We start from the raw sequence: 20,071 nt of genomic DNA, 5'->3' as shown, positions 1-20,071 counted from the left end.
TAATATTCTTGGTATACATGCTACAGATTTTCAAATATATATTTAAATTTGCACAAGTATCAACATTTTCTTATGAAAAATTAAGTACACATATTTACTGTTTTGTTCAGTGAGCAGTTACAAATAAATACTGCTTAGCAGAAGTTACTCAATTTCATGCAAAAATCTGAATATAGAAAACAGGAAAAAGGAACGAAAATACTGAGATCCTCATTCTGTTTTTATCCAGTACCTAACTGGGAGTTGAAGTCATGGCTATATATATGATTTATGAAATGAGACTGTCAAAAGAATAAATGCCTAATACACATCAGGGAGATTTATTACATTGGTAAATCGCCTCTAAAGGCTATGGAAGCTTTGTGCCCTAAGAACCAGTAAAGAGAAAGGAACTCACTCCCTGAGCCAGCAGCTCATCTTTCAATATACACTCAAGACAAAACTCTGTGTGTTCAGGCAGTGGGTTTCCAGCCCCACCAGGAGGAAATACTCACTCATGGCCACACAGCCTAATAGTGGCCTCCTGCACGACTCAGCACTCCAAATTCTGCCCATACAGGAGGGATTCTGGAAATCCTGAGACCCCTGATTAGGGCAAGAGCTCCCCAGACTTTCCAACTCCATGATTTGAGAGAAGGAGTCTTCAAAGTGAGATGTTATGAGAAAACAGACAAGTACTTTGCAACAATATTCTCTTTTGGGGGGAAAAAAAAAAAAAAAAGTCTGTGCAGCTCTAGACAAGACCAAGCAAAAGAGCTTTTGACTGCAAGACAAGACCAAGCAAAAGAGCTTTTGACTGCAAGACAAGACCAAGCAAAAGAGCTTTTGACTGCAAGGCAAGGCATGTAGAGAAGACTGACATATCCTAACAGGGTTGGGAGACAGAAGTACTGTCTCAATGAAAGGCTTCAGTATTTGCAATTCAAGGGGCAAAAGACAACTCTAGAGGGCAGCTGTGGGAGAGAAGCAATGGAAGTGAGACAAAGTTCCTGGAAGAAAACTGCTAGAAAAACAACCCAGTATGCTCCAGTGAGAGAGCAAAAGGCTGTTAGTTTCTACACAGACCTTAGCTATAAAAATAAAAAAAAAAAATCAAAAAACCCTAACCAACCAAAACACCCCAAAATCCCCACCAAACCCCATGGGAAAATATACTGCAGGAGTACTGCCAGTGAGGGGTGCAATGCCAACTACCAAGTTTCTTCCATCTCTATTGGTCTACAGATAGAATAAGAATTTTGCAAAATACACATCTCAATCTTGCCTGGAGCACAAGTCTTATGAGGAGCGGCTGAGGGATCTGGGGTTGTTCAGTCTAGAAAAGAGGAGGCTGAGGGGAGACCTTATCGCTCTCTACAACTACCTGAAAGGGGGTTGTAGTGAGGAGGGTGTTGGTCTCTTCTGTCAGGTGTCTGGAGACAGGACAAGAGGAAATGGCCTCAAGTTGAGGCAAGGGAGATTTAGGTTAGATATTAGGAAAAATTTTTTTACTGAGAGGGTTGTCAAACATTGGAATGGGCTGCCCAGGGAAGTGGTTGAGTCACCATCCCTGGAGGTATTCAAAAAGCGAGTGGATAGGGTACTCCAGGGCATGGTTTAGGGGGCATGGTTAATGGTTGGACTTGGTGATCTTGAAGGTCTTTTCCAACCGAAATGATTCTATGATTCTATGATCTTTAAAGAGGTGTTCTGTAACTTGTTAGATTATTATCACTTGTACATCATTTTGATAGAATAACACCCCACCAAATAACAACATTACATAGTCAGATATGATGGCTGTATTGCCCAGCTAATCCTGTGGAGAGAACTGGGAGCAGAACGTGTGATAGGGGTGTACTGAGCCACAGCTTCATGTTACTCTGCTATCTGCCTCCAGCTCTTCTCCATGGGAGAACTGTTGATCTCATCTACCACAGAATGAAGCAAAACAGGCACTTCGCTTGTATAAAACAGTATAGTTCATTAACCACATTAATTTGCACCATTTGAAGAACATGGTCTTTTCTGCCTTAGATTAAAGGCCACTTGAATAAAGAACATTTAAAGCTAAGTAAGTCTATGGCAAACCAACAGTGCAAACCGTAACACTAAATTAGAAAACATAAATACAAAACCTGGCAAAACCCCAATAATATAGTAATTAGTACCTATAGTTATTAACAGTCTAATTTTTAATACAATATCGTGTGGAAAGGGTTTTTGCATTGATTAACTGGCCTTTGGTTTAGCATCCATAAAAGCTGTTACTCTAACAGCATATAGAAAGCCAGTTCTGGAGGTATTCTAAACTTTGTTGATGCAAGGTAACCCACCTCATTCAGGGTAAATAAATAACCTAAGCAATGGTGCAGAACAAAAATATTGATATACTCTTTTGTAACATCATTAGTTAAAATGTTAATTCTTGGTTCTCAGGTAATTTACACTAAAATGGTTGACATACAACAACAAGGCTATTAGCTAATGAGGAAACCACACAATATTCTTTCTATATCCATTTAGGTAACTATTTCTAAAGCAGATATTCCATGTAATTTTGTAAGGTGGAATACATAAGAATACCCTTATCTGAACCATCTGATAATTTCTTCTTCAGTGAAATTCTCCCCCTCTTGAATAATAATTTGTGCATTTTCCTATAATTTTTAGTTTCATAAGGCAGTGCTCTCAAGCAGGATTTTATGAGCAGTCATTTACTGACTGAATCATTTTTCTCTGAAAATTTGTTTAATGAAGGCAAAATACTTACTACACAACTGGTGAACCCCAATAATTTCCGTATTTTTAAGACATTGTTCTTTACACGAGTTATAATAATTCCTTTTAAATACAGCTGTTTCCTGGAAGCCTAAGTAACATCTTCAATTTTTAATAGCTTTTCCTTTTTTGCTTTTTTAATTGTAATAGAAACCAGCAGTCTGGACACAGGCAGCCGTTCTGCCAACTGCTGTAGAAATCTATACATCTTTTTTTGGTGTTTTGGTAACACTTTCAAGCTGGTGGGGTATTTTGTGATTTTTTTTATTGTTATTGTTGTTTGATTTTTTTGTGTGTTGGCCTTTTTTTTTTTTTGGTAAAAACTGAGCATCAACATTAAATTTCTGCTGTGGTACTTAGCAATATTTCTTTTTGCTTCACCATTATAATTCTGCATAACTACTGAAGAATAAAATACAATTAAAAAATACACTCAACCTTAAACTACATGTAAATAGTCTTTTAAACATTTCTGCTATATTTTCAGACTCACTTTATCATATCAGAACCCTAATTATAGCCTTTCTGTTCTTCTACTTGAACATGAAGAAAAAATTTCTTTACTGAGCTATGACTAAGAGTCTTTATGATATAATTAATTTTATAATTATTCTCAGTAACAATGATCAGACACTGATAAACATCACTTCTGTTAATATTACAGTATTAAAAACAACGATCTCAATGACAAGATCAATGATGAGAGAGTTTTTACTTTCATAAAAGCACAGAAGTGTCCCTTACATTTTCATCCACTATACAGATGGCAGTATCATGGAAATACCTAATTAAAGACTCACAAGTGCGTTCAGTCCTAGGTAAGTGAAATATTCATAGAGTCACATCACTATAACAGGACTGAAAACAGAAAAAAACCCAACCCCTATCTAGTCTAGGCATATTACTCCTACAATAATCTACTGAAAGAAATATAAAGTCAGCAGACATGATTTCCCTGTCAGGAATTCAGGTTTACAGCCCATTAGCACAAAATGCTGCTGGTTGTGAACTTATGCAAGCTAAAACAGTCTTGAAAACTCAGTGTGGCATGTCAGGCTTTCCTCATGAAATATTTTAACAAACAAATTAATCATAGTAGCAGTGCACAATTATGGCATTGTATAGCTGCATTCATCCTGAAGGACTCCAAAAGTAAAAATAGCGGACCAAATTTTCAGAGAAGCTGGGACAGAATCGTCTCTCCCTGTCCTCCTCCTCCTGTTTAAGATGGGTAACAGACCACGTCTTCACTGTTTATGATTTCTGGAAACTGTTGAAGTCTTTAGGATGTGGGGCTTCACATGCCAGTAATTAAAGAATTTGGCTGCTGCTCCAGGATGGTAGAGAGGGTATGGAGAGCAGTAGGTGTAGAACTAATGAATGTAGGACAATAAAAATATTTTATTTTCCTTACTGCAGCAGATAACCAAAATAGATATAGCAAATAGCAGTATCTGTTTGCTACCAAACAGAAATGAAAATGAAGAGAGAGCCAGAAGGTGCCCTTTGACTAGAAGTACCAGCTTGAAGAAAGACAGTAACAGCCTTGCTGTGATGAAACATATAGACCTTCTTTCTGGTGAAATTCAGAAAGAAGTCACCAAAGCCATAACTGAGTGTTCCCCAAAAAGTGAAGTTTCCAGAGCAGGACAGATAACATCTGGAGATTCAAAGGAAACAACTTCTTACTCAGTCAAACTGACACCATCAGACTACCCTTGTTTGTGTAATTGTCCCTCTGGCCTATTTTTTCCCCTGAAAGTCTCTTACTGCTGTTTATTTAGCTTTCTACATAGTAGGCTGGCTATCAAGAAACACTGTCTAGACCCTAGAGCAACTTTCATTGCAACATAAAACTAGTAAACATTTGCATTTAAATGCTAGCCTTGGAGCTTAGCCAAAAATAGATGAGATGAACTTAGAACTTTTCTTTGCTGTGCATTGTGCCTGGGCACAAGGAAAATAAAATATTTTTATTGTCTTACATTCATCTACTGTTCTATGTATTTATTAGTTTGCACTTTTGTAAGTATAAATATTTTATACTAATTTACAGAAGAAACGGTGTATTTTTTTTACTAGGTTTTCTATATCCAGTCCCCATTAATCTGAATAACGTACCTAAGTCACTTACACAGCTTTTGTATAAATTAATTTTTCACAGTTACATGAAGCTCTAAAACACATGGGTGCATTTTTCCAGCAGTAAATTTCTCAAGTGTTGGAGTTGTGAGCCACCAGCAAGTAATTAACGATCACTCAGGAAAACATGCTAGTTCAGGTAGGAGGAGTGCTCTCAAGTGTCAAAGCATTCATATTTTGAAAGCTTCAATTAAGATAATTTGTAAAATCTATTGTTAAAGGGATAAAGTTCATAAGTTTTCCCGCTGCTAAGAACTCCATATGTCATCTCCAGCAATTCCTTTATCCAACAGATATGGTTACCTTTCAAATACTATGGGTTCATTTTACTTTAGAACTTCCACCAATTATAAAGAATTGAAATCACTTCTGTAACAGAACTGTTAAAAGCTACACATTTACTTTATGCTGCTCTTTCTTTAAAGAGAGAAGTATTCAAACAAAACATAAAACAGGTATTAACCCCCAAATATATGTTGGATGGCACTGTATTTAATATATTCAAGGGGCATGTCATCTCCCCCCAAAATAATTCAGTGAAGATGTGGCCAGATTGAAAGCAATTCTAGTTTTATTTCTTAAGAGCTCAAAAACTCAGTTTGTTCACTGAAAGGCAACCAAAAGGATAAATTCACATGTGAAGCCTTTAAACTTCCCATCCTTTCATCTCCTTGACTTAGTAGAAGTAGTTGAAAATCCTCCTGCCCCCAAGTGTAGGCAGGAGCTTTTTCCACTGCTAGAGAAAACCAGAAAAGGAAAGGTAAATCAGATCTCCTGCTGGTGTGCTTCACAGCCCACATAAATTAAAGCAATGGCATGACTAATGCAGGCTGTGACGGGAGGCTAAAATGCCAACCCTAAGGCTACTTGTGTTGGACGGATGGCAGTCTACAGCAACAGAGTGGCACAACGGGGCAGGGGATGGGGCCTGAGATCCCTCAGCAAATCTTCAGCTGAGACTGGTACGTATTGCATAATAATTACGTATCTCCAGGTTATTATGCATTCCTGAACTGAACTGTAACTCACATTTGGAATATTTAACTGCTTTTAGCACAGCATGTTTTAATCTACTGTTATGCCCACAAAAGCCTTAAGACTATCAACAAACCAAACCTTTTCTTAAATACCTGGTAAAACTAAAGGTTATTTCTGCACAAATACTCTCTGTATCTAATGCAGGAACTATTGGACATTATCACAGGATGCTTACCTGCTGGAAAGACTGTAAAGGCTTCTAGTTCACAGAATAAAAGACATTGTTAAAATTAACTTAAACTTTCAAATCTACCACTTTTTAATTAAATATACAGCAACATGGGTTTGTTTGTTTCTTTTTAACATCATACACTTTTCTAGTACAAAGAGAAGTTTCTTCCACTCAAGCAAGCTCCAAACTCTTTCTCAAAGTGGACTAAAAGAAAGTGGACTAAAAGAATGTCTCTGTGGGAGGCCATGAGCATTAGCAATTCTTACATCCCACTCTAAGTGGAGAAGCTAAAACAACATCACACAAAGCTTCTCTAAATGCCTATTTCAGGCAGTAACACTGATGCTGCCTTTCATTTCAGTACTTTTATGTCTATATGTGTGCTATCACACCTTTGTTTGTGTTTCACATCCAAGAGAAGATTTTTTTTCTTCCCTGATGGCATTTCAGACTGAACAAACCTCATGACTTTCAAAGTGACCCTTTTATCACAACCGCTCTGCTGTCAATACAGCCGCACGTTGGCATTCACAGTAAGAGCACAGGCTGATTTAAACTTTAAATACCAAAATATCTTTGATACACCTCAGGGCACAGCAATGATTTCCTCTGAGTTTTCTTTTGTTTACTTCATAATAATGTCAATTTAACACATGCTGAATATACCATTATCTTGTTTCTATTGTATCTGTATTCAGCTGTGCCAGGAAAGACTTCACTCACATTCCATAAACCATTATGAGTATTATAAAACTCAAATTATAAGACAAAACTCTCAAAAAAGAGACAAAAAGTGAAACATTTTTCTGAAATGGTCTGGTTTGTTAATGTTTCTTAGCTGTGTCTAAAAATGCAATCACTATAAAAAGCAACAGTTGAAGAATGAAGATCTTACTACCATAAAATTACTATTTTTTCAATTTCCATCAGAGTGTAAATTTTATTGATTTCCCTTTTATGCAATGAGAGTGTAACTGAAAACATATCACTGGTCTGATTTTGTCATCCTTATGCATACTGAATAGGAACTTATTTTAAAAGTAGGAATTGAAGCAAAATCACACAAATTCATGTTTGATCCTATTCACACTAAATTCATGTTTGATCCTATTCACACTAAATTCAGCCTTACACAAACTCCACTGAAGTCAGCAGGACTTCTTCTGAAGGGATGCGTTACTCATCCACAGAAATACCTACAGGGTTTAGGACCAGGATAACTACTTCTAAGATGTTACACAGCATGAGATAGTAAAGTCAGATGCCCTGGAGCCACTGTGTAAGGATCAGAGACTCCTGCTTTCTTCTCACTGTAGCGCCCCTGATTTAAAATAGCAGCTATTGATGTAAATGAAATCAGGGGCTGCATGCTCTATGTAATGACCAGCTGGAAAATCCTCTCTGAGAACATGCTCATCTTCGTAGACATGTGGGCTTTTTGACAAATGGAAACAAAGAAAGACTTTATACAGAGGATCAAGCATCTCACTTAGAGATAAAGGAAGAACACAGGGCTTGGAGATAAAGGAACCCAGGATCGGATTGGATCATCTGGTTCAAATCCAATCCTCAGCTGTTTCAGGCAGTATTTAATTTATAAAACTAATTTGTTTACTTTCTCCTTTTGCTGTTTCCATTGAGAAGCTGATACAGAACTTGGCTCTGCTAGTGGCTAGGAGTTCTCTTCCAGTTTCGATTCTAAATTTATTCACGGCTAGCTAGCACCTAAGTTTGGGTCTTTTGTTATTTTCTGCAGCAACATTTGCCTTCAGCTTATTCTCCCTTCTCAGTGTTATTTTCCCTTTTGCCTGTGTATTTAGAAACAGAAATTATATTCTCAGTATTTTTTGTTAGACACTATAAAGTTATTCTGTATCTTTTCATACAAAAATCTATTTTCTTCACCTTCACAGTAGCCCTTCTTTGCAGCCTTCCTGTGCTAACTGCTGCATGAGCAGTTTTGTGCTCCAACATTCAGCTCTAAGTCTTCATCTCAAAAATGATGACATGACACATGACAACACAATGAGCATTTTTCACATTACAAACAGACAGACAATGCATGACAATATGATGCATTAGAAAAAGAAAAGAAAATATGTAAAAGAATGTGCATACAGAGTGTTAATATAAATCAAATCTTTCAAATGACTTAGATAAAATATTAACAGCTATGGAGAAGTTTTCCATGTGATGTGTACAGATATCATTCTTACATTCTCCCTTAGCTAACTGGCATTTTCAGACATCCTTAAATCTTCACCTTGTTCCTGAGTTTCTAAGCCTCTTTTTCTCTCCAACTGCATGCAGTTATACACATCCTAGCACTAGAAATGCATAAAATGTGAAAGATGAAGCGAGTTTTGAATGAAATCACTAATCTCAAACTTGAAGTGCCACCAAAATAACACAAATTTCCAGCACAAAGATGGCTTGAGTAATCATAATCAGGTAATGGATATAAAAGCAACTCCTCAGATTTCTGGAACTTCCCCTAGTGTTACTGCTTGTTCTAATAAAAGCTGATTTTCTTCCTTCCAGAGGACTCCAAGGAACTCCTGGGGAATGTTCGATGGAAGAAGGAACGTTGCCGCATGCCTGCCTCTGCACACGTGTGGCTGACCTCCCTCACAGCTACAGTGGTGGAAGGAAGGGCAACACATTTGGGCTACACACCTTTTACAGATCTTACTGCAACAATAGGGTCTTGGGTTATTTCTATTTATTCCCAATGGTAAAATAAGTCTAGTGCTCCAGTTCAGTGTGTTTCCAGAGCCACCAAATTTGCACAGATTGATTTGAAAGAGACAATACTTTTTCAATTTCTGAAAGAATGTGATAAAGGAAGGATTACTTCAAAGCCAGGTATATTATTAAAACAGTCCACCTCCTCCCACTATTTGATTTAATGGAAGACAGGCATCTTACCTAACCTCCGCCACTATGGTTTCCTTTCACTTCTCTGCAGCATTGCCTTCTCCATTTATCAAAACTGGATAGAAAGGTGTTACACTTAAACAGAATATTCTTCTAAGGAAGAAATATCAATAAATCTCTTCATGCAAAGATAATGCAAGGAAATGCTTTACGCCATGTTTCCAAAGTTCTCAAGGTCTGACTGTATTTTTGTCATGCTTATTTCCAGTGGGAAGGTTATCTGGAAGTCCATGCCAGCATTGCTGTAATCCCCAATTAATCAGTTGATTGGTTTTTTCTCCACATGTTCTACCATCTGGGGTGAATCTCTTGACACATGGCAGAAAAGCCGTTCTCTGGTTCAGAGAATGAATATTTAATTGTTTTATACAAACTGGAAAAGCATCAAAACCAAAGACTGCAAGCCTCTCATCCCAAAATACATGACAGACTCCCTGGCAAGTGGGGTCACATCCCTGCAGGCAAATAAGGAAACTGGATTGCACATATTCTGGGTCAGTTGTTTTTGTTTTTCTTGGTTTTTTTTTTTTTTTTTTTTAAACTATTTGGCTGGTAGATAAAAGGGGCCAAGCTCCAGCAGCTTTATAAAACTATCTCCAATGACTCAATGCACACACATACATATAGATATTTTTCAATTCACCTAGCACTTGTTTGCACAGCAACTGTTGCAAAGGCACAATGGGTGAACTGGGAATTCAAGTAAACAGATAAAAATAAGCAGAACCTACACTTTTTCTCTTTAAGTCAGATTTTAGTGTGGTCTTCCAGAACAAGACATCCATTCTGCAAGCACAGTTCAACATGCCTGTGTTCAGTGTCCACGAAGAGGCAGCCACACAGGTTTAATTGAGAAACTGGGGATAACTGCTTTTAGTTTTTCCTTTTTCCTTAAATAATATCTAAGACAAAATTAAAGAAGGAAGACATTTTGCATGTACGTAAGCCCATCTATCACTACCCAAATTTCCAAGGAGCTGCACATTATTTACCTGCTCAGTAAAGGCATTCCAAATCAATGCATTTGCTCATGACGGCTAACCTGAACAGCACAAATGCTTCATGGAGGTACTGAAAATGTTCTCTTACTATTTTTCTTTGATTTGTTTTCTCTATCGATTTTTGGTTTTTTGCTTGTTGTCTCCTTAGGAGCCAGAACCAATCCCCTTAGTCCTTTCTAGTTAACTCTTTCCTGGATGAAGATTCTTCAGTTGAAACGTATCCTATGTTTATTTCAGATAAAACATGTGACCAAGAAAAACATTTCCATGAAGCTTCTGCCTTTTTCTTGATGTGAAAACTGTAACATTATTTACTAACATGTTCCCATGATCAAAAGTAATATTGGAAAGCAGTATGTTCCTCTGCAACCAAATACCTTCACTCGTGTGCAATTAACCAAATAAGCACAATGAAGCTACTGTCTGGAACACCATGGCTCCCTAATCTATAACAGTAAGTGATTTTTGAAGGGTATTTTTCTTTCATATCATAGACTGACTATCTTGAACATATGGGTCCCTTTAATTTTTAGTAAGTGCATGAAAGCTTTCTGCTCTTTGTGTTTTGATAAACATGATGAAGTACCAAATCACACATCCCTGAACGTACCCGTTGTTAGCATTACTGTTTCAGTCCCTAGCAATATGCCTAAAAAACATCTGCAAGCTGAAAAGCCGAGTTCAGAAAAATGAAACAAATAAAAAAACCCCACAGTTTATAGTAACAGCTGATCCTAGCTGTAAAGGAGCAGATGGGACTCATCCATATGCTATCGGAAAGTGGGAGACCACACATCATCTAAGCTATCAAGAAAGTATCAGATGTTCTAACAAGAGAGAAAATACTGTATTTTTAAAGGCAATTTTATGCTCTAGAAAGTTATAGCAGTATTTTTATAAGCTCAATTCCTCATGTTATTTACTATTTTCAGATGGGATAATTCTTCTAAGTACCAATAGCTCGATGAATGTAAACTGAATTCATCCTAGATTAACATCTGTATCTATAGAATCATGACAAACCATGTGGGATTTACTCAGAAAAATGCTGAAATGCTCTAAGTAACTACAGGAGGAATTAATTTAATAAGATACTGAGTGTTAGTAATACCATGACAATAGTACCTGTTTAAGCAATACAAACAAATGACACAACTTCTACAAAAGGCTAAAAACATTAAAAATCTTAAAGAATATGCATTAATTTTCTTGGGGAAAACCCCTTTTACTGACCAGAAAGGTGGGAAAGTAATTTCTAAACTTCAGTCTTGTCTCATTAAACTACCAGAGTGCTACAAAAGAATACTAGATATTGAAGTGTGAAATTTGCCTGCTAAAGGGGTGTCATAAAATATCAGAGAAGGTGGGAATAAGAAATAGCCATTCAGTCCAGAAAAATCTGGGGTGATACAGTAAAAGTCTACAAGATCACAAGAAACTTGAAGAGGGACTAAGGGGATCAGTTGTTCTGTTTCTTCCAACGTTAAGACCTAAAGGGCATCACACAAAGCACAACAAAGGATGTGTTTATGAGAGATAGTAGACATGAGTTTTCATCACCAAGGATGGTAAAATTCTGCACGGTTTCATACTGAGAATGAACAAATCCATGAAAGACTACGAAAATCTTAGACACTATGCCTCAGGAGGACACTAAGCCGAAAAAAATATGTACTCATTCTGGGAAAGTGTCTCACCTGCTTGCCCTGTTTGTACTTCTCTCTAGACACTCTCTTACAGCCACTGCACTGGAGATGTGTTAAAAAATATGTTCTTTCCTAATTACCTCCTCTTGCTAAAACTCTAACATTAGTAGGGAATGAAAGATAAGGTTAATTTTCAGCAGTGCCTTTCCCATTAAAAGAAATTATGTTTTTGTATATTGTGATACTCCACTGGCATTGCACACTTCCCTGAGAAAAAACTTAGTTCCTAAGTATATGTATGAGAGAGAGAGAGAGAGATATATGTATACGCCATATCTGTCACATATAAGGTACTAGTATAAACTGTCACAGTAGATTTCTGAACACAACAAAGCCGATTTGAAATCAATTGATAATTGTTCATGAATAGTACTTGCCCTATCTAGGAAGATCCAGAAATACACATTTCCCACTAGACTACAGAGTTCCGAAATAAAAGAGCAGAAGTACAAGTTACTCAATTTTGATCTTGGTGTAGTAATCAAGGACTCAAAATCCTTGGTAGCCTGCTCGACTGTCTGTAAGCAAAAAGCTTTTCCTTGTAGTCACTCTGCATCTTTCTTGTTTCAACATATGCCTTTTGTCTCTCAAGCATGCCACCATGAAGCACCAACAGAAGCCTGGCTCTGTCATTGCAACACACTCCTCATAGGTACTGGGGTGGCTCTTAGGTACTCCAAAACTGTCTCTTCTCCAGGCTGAACAAGTCCTTCTCACAGAGCTCCTGTCACTGACTCGGTGACTCTCCAATGGACTTGCCCCAGTTTATTGATGTCATTCCTGTACAGGATGGGGGGGGGAAGCACGCAAAACTTGACACAGTAACTGCACTCAAATATTGAAGTTGTGCCTTGTGATACAAAAAGCAGTGGATGCAAAGTGGATGTCTCAATGTCTCACTTTTTGGTAATATTTTCTTCATTCAGAAAAAAATATATATGCCCTCTTCTCATTCACCCATCTTAAAACATGACTAATAATGGGAGTTGCTTTCATATTCTGAAAAAGAACTGCTCCCAGCTAAGAGGAAGCAAAGTAGTTCCGATCTCCTAAGCCAGACTAAACAGAACAGAGAAGTTTCACTGAAGATAAGTCTGGCCCCATTAAAGTCAGCTAAAATATTGCTATTGATATATACAGGAATCGGAGCATGATTCTTTGCAACTTCTCAACAGCTGAAGTGTCAATTACCAAAATTTTCATAAAAAGCAAATCAACGTTCAATGCTACTGAGATAGTCCCACTGTTGTCAGGCATTACAAATGTTTGAACATACACAGGAAAGGTGGAGAGGCCAACTAGGTAGCTACTGGTACAGCATTAATGTTATTTGGCTTTAAAAACAATGAGCACAGTGAAAAACACAGAAGAATATCTAATTTTAAAGAATTTCTGTAGAAAGCGAGTAAGTAATATCAAACAAAAGCTGTTTGTCTTGCATGTATCTGCAGACACTTTGCTCCAAAGAGAGTGCAAAGTACAATACAAAATCCTGAATAGGATCGGTAAAGGGAAAGAAGCTAAATGAAGAAAACCAGAATCCATTCTGAAGAATGGTGACGTGAAGTGAGAAATGAAGAGGGTTAATCTTAATATGCTGAAAATATAACATGTAAGAACATATTGATCTGCAAGTTCTAAAAATTGGTGGAACATGTCTGTAATATGGAAAAAATTATGATTTGTTTTCAACAGAGTTTTTTAGAAAAAACAAAGGTAGATGTTGCAAGTAGCTGCAATTAAATTGTTTGCACTACTTAAAACACCGGAAGGGAAGTTTTCAAAAAGTTTCAAGTCACCATTTGACTTTCCTTAGGTATCCAAAATGCAAGAGCAGTTCTATTCCACAGAACTCTTCTTTAAAGAAAAAAAAAAAAATCTCCGTCTAAGAAACATACGTCAGCAATACTAGGGACTTAGCTGAACTTGAGATTTGTCCTTACAGAAGGACAAAGGGATTGCAAGATTTTTTGCAGTATTTGCCTTGCAAGAAGAGCTGAGCTGAGGAAGGAGAACAGTCTTCACAAGCCACCTACATTCCATCTTCCAGTCAGCTACCATATGCAAAGGAATAAGCACAGAGACTAGAGAGAAACTATTTTCCCAGAAGCAAGGGGGAAAGGAATATTTTGGTCTTCTCCCCATTCTCCTCTAAAGCAGCATAATTTTTCCTCAGCTTTTCCAAAAGAGGATCCACACAATTACATCAACGTTTCATTACTCACACAGAACATCACCAGCTCTTTTTTCCTCAAATAAACCACAATCAATTAATTAGATCACTTCAGTGGTGAAGATATACAAACAGTTGATTAATGTTTAATGTCAAACTCTTTATAAAGAAAAAGAGGCAATAAATGGTGCATGAAAAAAAACCAAGAACTCAGGGGAACAGAAGTCTTACTTTCAGGTTTACAGCTGAACAACTGTGAAAAAAACTCCTAAAAAGCAGCTGATTTTTCCCCTTTTTGCAGAGAACAGTTTGTAAGAGAATCTTGAAAATTTAAGCACTGTTTTGACATCTTACTCTATATTTGAATTGAATTTGGATTAAATTCCTCCATCTATCTGCAAATAATTTTTGTTAACATTTCATTATTTGATAACAGCAGGATCCAATTCTGATCAAGTATCTGAAGGCTACAGCAATACTGGTTAGAGAAATGCTACACTCAGGTAAGTATTTGCATATTACGCATACCTATTAAAATGCATTTTCCAAAGATACGGTGCAATTAGAATCACAGGATAAATTAGGTTGGAAGGGACTTCTGGAGTTCAGCCTCTGGACAAAGCAGGGCCACTTGCTCATGAACTTGTCCAGCTGAGTTTTGAATAGCTCTGAGGATGGACATTTCATGGCCTCTTTGAGCAATGTCTTCCAGTGCTTAACCACTCTCAGTATAAAATTTTTTCTCTTCTATCCAGTCAGAATTGTCCTTGCTGAGTCTTGAATGTTGCTCTCGTCTTTTCATTCTACACTTCTGAGAAAGGTCTCACTTTATTACTTTTTTATTCCTTAAACATGTTCTTTGTTAAAGAAAATGAAATACAAAAATTACAATCTGTGAATACTGGATTGTCTATAAAGTTGTATCCATCTCTAAGTAATCAAAACTAGGCTGGGAGAATAGCTCTGATAAACTCACTACAACCTACAAAAACATTTACCTGAGGGCATCAGATCTGAAATGCATACAATCAGTAGAGAACTGCCAGACAAGAAGCAGCTCCACCTGACATATCGGGATATCTACCTTTTCCATCATCTTCCTAAAGAAAGTATGTGTAATCCTCTTGCACAATGTTTCTCTATCTTTGGAAAGGAAGAGAAGAAAGGAACCACACACAACTGTCCCCTTCCTCCCTCTCCAACCATTTGCATCCTACCAGCATTGAACTGCTAATACAAGCATTGATAAATAAAAAACTCAGCTTCCAGTCTGAGTGTTTTTTATAGATTTACAAAATCACAGCAATCCTACAATAATAGCCAACATTTTAATTTAGTACTGATTGCAATTTAGGCACTAGTTCTCAATTATGCTGACACCTAAGCAAGAATGCATGTGTACATGGGTTTTTATCAAGAATGCTGCAATCACTTTGTGTTGCTATCACCTTTTCTTTTCTTAGACCCCTTGTGGTCTTCAGATAAGGGTGAAGTGAAGTACAAACAATTTGTTAACATAGTGCCAGTGCAAAAATACCTGCGCTTTGATGTACAAAGAAACATGAAAAAATATAGACATACCTGGTCCAATGCAAAACGATGCAATGATTGCAAGGATGCAAAATATACTGAGGTAAGGAAGCCAATGCACGGTTTTCTGGGGAGATGAAAGACATCCACATTAAGTATATTGTACATACCACCAATATTAAAAAAAAAAAAAAAAATCACAGATAACAGACAGTGTTTTCCACGATTCTTTATCTATTTCAGAATTTAGTCTGGGATTACTTTAGAAAATCACAGTATTTCTGTAGAACCTTACTAGATGATTTGTATTAAAGGTCTTGGTCACTGTGGAATCCCTGTAGAGAAACACTTGACAAGCTCTTACACCATGGAAGTCACAATTCTGAAAGTTTACAACTTCTTGTGCTAAAGTTTAAACCAACCTGGAAAGAAGTTTTTATTTCCACTGAACAGATCAGTGCCTCCATCCTCCTCAGGTATTTCAGTTATGTTTAAAAGGAGCAACTATGATGGCCCATAGAGCTTCAACATTCACCACTTAAAGGCTGGGCTGAAATCTAGACACAACAGGCTGCTTTTCAGTAGGACAGCTGTATCTGAACCTTAGCAAAGAATGTGAAAGCCACAGTCCAGGAAATTTTAGCCATAATCTGATTTTGCAGACAAGGAGGGCCATGTGTGCAAACAACAGGTACAGGGGAAAACAGAACAAACTATAAATGGTTCTTTAAGGGAATTGTAAATGGAATCACCTATTTTCCTCACAAAGCAATCTTTTTTCTATTTCTAAGGAGATTTTAAATGATAAGAACTTGAAATACGATGAGCATTTTCTACTGAGTTTTCAGGACATTGTTTCTTAATCATGTATGTAAATGCTTGATAGTAATACTAATAGATGGGAAAACCCCATTGATTCCCATTCCTTTCGCTCTTCATCAGTGGTTTTTTTTTTCCATCAGCAAAGTGTGAATGCCATTTTTATTAGAATTTTACTATTTTTGCAAAGTTGGTTAATATATGTATAACCGTAGTATCACAAAGTATCACCTTGAGAGGCGCTGTAAAAATATACTTGCTAAAATGGGTAATTATTTATTTCAGTGTTAAATAAAGACCCCCATTTTCCGATACTTTTTCTTTTCCAGTCTGGGTTATTCCTTTAGTTATGTGGAAAACATGGTCTCCTAGGCATTAACATTAACCAAGAGACTTGTAGATCTATCAAAATTACACATTCTGGGGTTCTCATCTGAACACAGATCCAAGGTCTCTAAAAGCACTGAGAGAGAGAAGGTAGAAACACGGCATAGATACAAATTCCTCTGAGATCCAGCCTATTTGTACCCTGGTCCTTTGTTCAAAGCAATGCCTAATCTCTAATACTTAACAGATTGAGATACTTCTGAAAGGAAGTAAAACTGAAATGCACTCAAACCAGAGATTTACAATAGCTGAAGGTCCTCATGCAACAAAGTAGGTTTTAAAAGATTTGGAAGAGAATTTTTCACTCAGCATACAAAACTTGCAGTTACATCTCTCTTCTGGAGAGCTGCCTTATAGATGTCATGATGGGTATGTGAAGTAAAGCTTTATTGTACTGTACATACAGGTAACTCAAATAAAACTTTGCAATGGTGTGGCATGCACCTGCTATTCAAACTGACTTACTGACTCTCTTCAACCAAGAAACAAGATTTGAAAGTCAGATTAATGGCAAGACACAGGAATCAATGACAGCAGGAAAACAACTTCATGAAAGACTACCCAAACCCATGCCACTGTAGATGTCAGTTTTACTTCTCAAAAGCCCTCAGGAGCAGAAAGAAACTGCATCGTTATGTAAATGGAAGTTAAACAAGGACAAATGACTCAGGGTCAGTATTTAGACTGGTTTAATAATCCTCCTCTGACCATTTGAAATAGCTGGGGAACTGACTGCTAGTAACATCTCAGAACTTAAGTGCAAGTGTTCTGCAAAGGCTAAGTCTTCATATTTTCAATAAAAATATCAGAAATGTAACTTGAAAGAAATAGCAAACATGGAAATTTTTCACTACTGGGAAAAAACATCCAAACCTAAGAATAAGGATGACATATAAAGTACTAAATAAATCTTGAAAAGACTAAATTACAAACAAAGATAAAACCATGGAATATGGGTAAACTATTTGCCCAACTATGGGTAACATTGTCTTCATAATAGTTCATGATATGCATGAAACTTTGAGTTAAGGAGATTGAACGTGACAAAGCCCCTATGGCTTTTTAATGCAAAAGTTGCTATGGCTAACCATAATACTTTGAAACCAACAGATTCATAAATAAACAAAAGGTAGACCTTTGAATCCTTATGCCAAACTGATTAAAAGGATTGGCTTACATAGGAATGCTGAGGAAAACTGGTATTGAGCGCTTGGTGTTTAAAATAGGCAAAAGAGAGAATAAAAATACGTAATGACTGTAGCGTTACCTGTAAAGTTAGAGAGACGGTAAGTACTGCGAAGAAGACAACCATCAATCCAAAACCTCCAATGAGTAGTGGTCTACGTCCAAGCCGTTCAATAACTAAGCCCTGGAAAACAAAAAGTGTGGCATTTGACTTTATCAATAAAGCAGAAGAACTCAGACCATGTAGTATGTTCTCCTAGTAAATATGAACATCAAAAATAAAACCATGAGAGTTGATTTTATACTATTTATCAGCTATGATGTGTTCATAATTGTGTTCACAATTATGTTTACACAATTTAACCTCTTTGAAAAAACAAGTCAGCATAGCATCCTTATTTGAGACCACTGAAAAAACTAGGAAACCATCAAAGCAGTACTTGCTAATAGTTTTATGCCTGGATTTCCTACTACAGAACAAATATGACCGTACAGATAGGGAAAGTGTGCAACTGGTAAATTCAAGTTTAATACTGTTAGCATGGTCAATTTCAAAGTTACTACTACATTTAACTTCTTGTGCAACAATTTAATAATAAAACAAGCACTGTACATTAGCTGTACAAAAATCTGAATACTTATCTGCTAAAGAAGAACACAATGAAGAGTTTCTTGAAAAGCTGTAACAGGAAACTGTCTTTGCCAGTCTGACTCATTAAAATAGGCTAATATATATTTTAGGTCATAATAGCTGATGTACTATTCTCGTTGATAACTACTGTAATTACTAATTACAGTTGGCTTTCTTATGAGGAAGATAAAACAATTTTACAAAGCCCAAAATGTACCACTTCAAATAAGTTAAAGTCAGAATCACACAACTGTTTGCCACATTGTTATTTACTGGAAACTGAAATCCCTCTTCCACACATCCTTTGAGCAAAAAATAAAATGAGCAACTAAAATGAGCAATTAAAATGAAATCTGGAGTAATACCCTTAATTCTGGGAGATTGTGCACACCATTCCACTGTGGGCGTCTAAAAGAAATGCATTAAAGGAAAGTACAAAGTCACCCAGGGAAGAAACACGTTCTGTGGCAAGTGCTTCTTCCACAGCGTCGGGTTCACCAGCAGATTTTAGGACCGGCTTCAAAACACACCAATGCCGCACCCTGCCAAGCAGGGCTTCCACACCAGAGATGCGCACTGTGACACTGCAGAACACGGAAAGCAGCTCTGGGGCGAGCTTTAGCATTCGTTATTTCTTTAAATGAGGAAATATACTCATTTTGACAGTTTCCACAGCTTCCATAATAGAATTTATTTTGGAGCTGTGTTTAAAATAGACCCGCGCTGATGTTATTAACATTTCACATTGTGCTCACAGGGTCCAAATGTTCCAAAACTGCAATTGCTGCACTGTCAAAACCTCTACAAGATGCCAAGTATTTTCCACTATGATTAATGAATCCATCTTGCAAACACATGTGGCCACACGTACACTTAACCAAGAGGCTTTTTTATGGCTCTGAGGGATGAAAAGTTGTCTGATGGGTCACAAGAAGAGAGAGATTTCTGCAATAGATGCTTCACATGTAATTTGTTATGAATTACACATTCAGCAATAGATGCTGCACATGTAATTTGACATACCAGGGAATTTCCCTTTCTTTTTTTTTCCAGTTCTGGATTGGTGGTCATGATTAAACAATCTTGGTGTTATACCAGCTGGTGGGTTTTGTATTAAAACAGGGTAAGGGATGAATGTTTCTCTTAGAAGGAAAAAGGTTCACAGATGCCTCTCATACAGAGCAAAACATGGGAAAAAAGTGATAGCTAGTTTTTGGTTGTAAAGCTCAAAGCAAAGCCAATCCCATCCCACTAAGGGAGGACAGTTTGGACTAAGTCCTCCAAAAAGACGTGTGTATGCACTTGTGCCTACATACACTGAGAATAAGTAGTGTGGACATACTTGGGCAAATCTAGGTGGGTTGATGAGGCACTCCCAGTTTTAACTGAGACCAGTCAAGCACAGATACAGTTACAGCAGGATCTGTGGGTTCCATATCCTTTTTACAGAAGAGAATAGTAGTTCTAATATATTTAAATTCTTTTTCACTCAGAGACAATTTGGGAAGAACTAAAGCAAATCCATGTGCAGTCATTCTCTTCCCTGAGCTGATGCCAGGCTTCCCAAGCGTTCATCAGTGCTATCTATTT

At 37.0% G+C, this 20,071-nt stretch overlaps 1 protein-coding gene across 1 annotated transcript in view; it reads right to left on the bottom strand.

Annotated features, from left to right (window-relative positions):
• The window catches only part of SLC2A9 (solute carrier family 2 member 9), a 117,354-nt gene that overhangs the window by 28,999 nt on the left and 68,284 nt on the right, over positions 1-20,071 (bottom strand). The window contains exons 10-11 of the mRNA XM_052780471.1: positions 17,933-18,034; positions 15,511-15,586 (exon numbers count right to left, since the gene is read on the bottom strand). Coding sequence (XP_052636431.1) covers positions 15,511-15,586; positions 17,933-18,034 — 178 coding nt within the window. The remainder of the gene's footprint in view (positions 1-15,510; positions 15,587-17,932; positions 18,035-20,071) is intronic.

The sequence above is a fragment of the Harpia harpyja genome, chromosome 2 (genome assembly GCF_026419915.1).
Source record: "Harpia harpyja isolate bHarHar1 chromosome 2, bHarHar1 primary haplotype, whole genome shotgun sequence".
Lineage (NCBI taxonomy): Eukaryota > Metazoa > Chordata > Aves > Accipitriformes > Accipitridae > Harpia > Harpia harpyja.
Note: the sequence above shows the minus strand (reverse complement) of the source record. Positions and strands in the feature narration are given on the sequence as shown.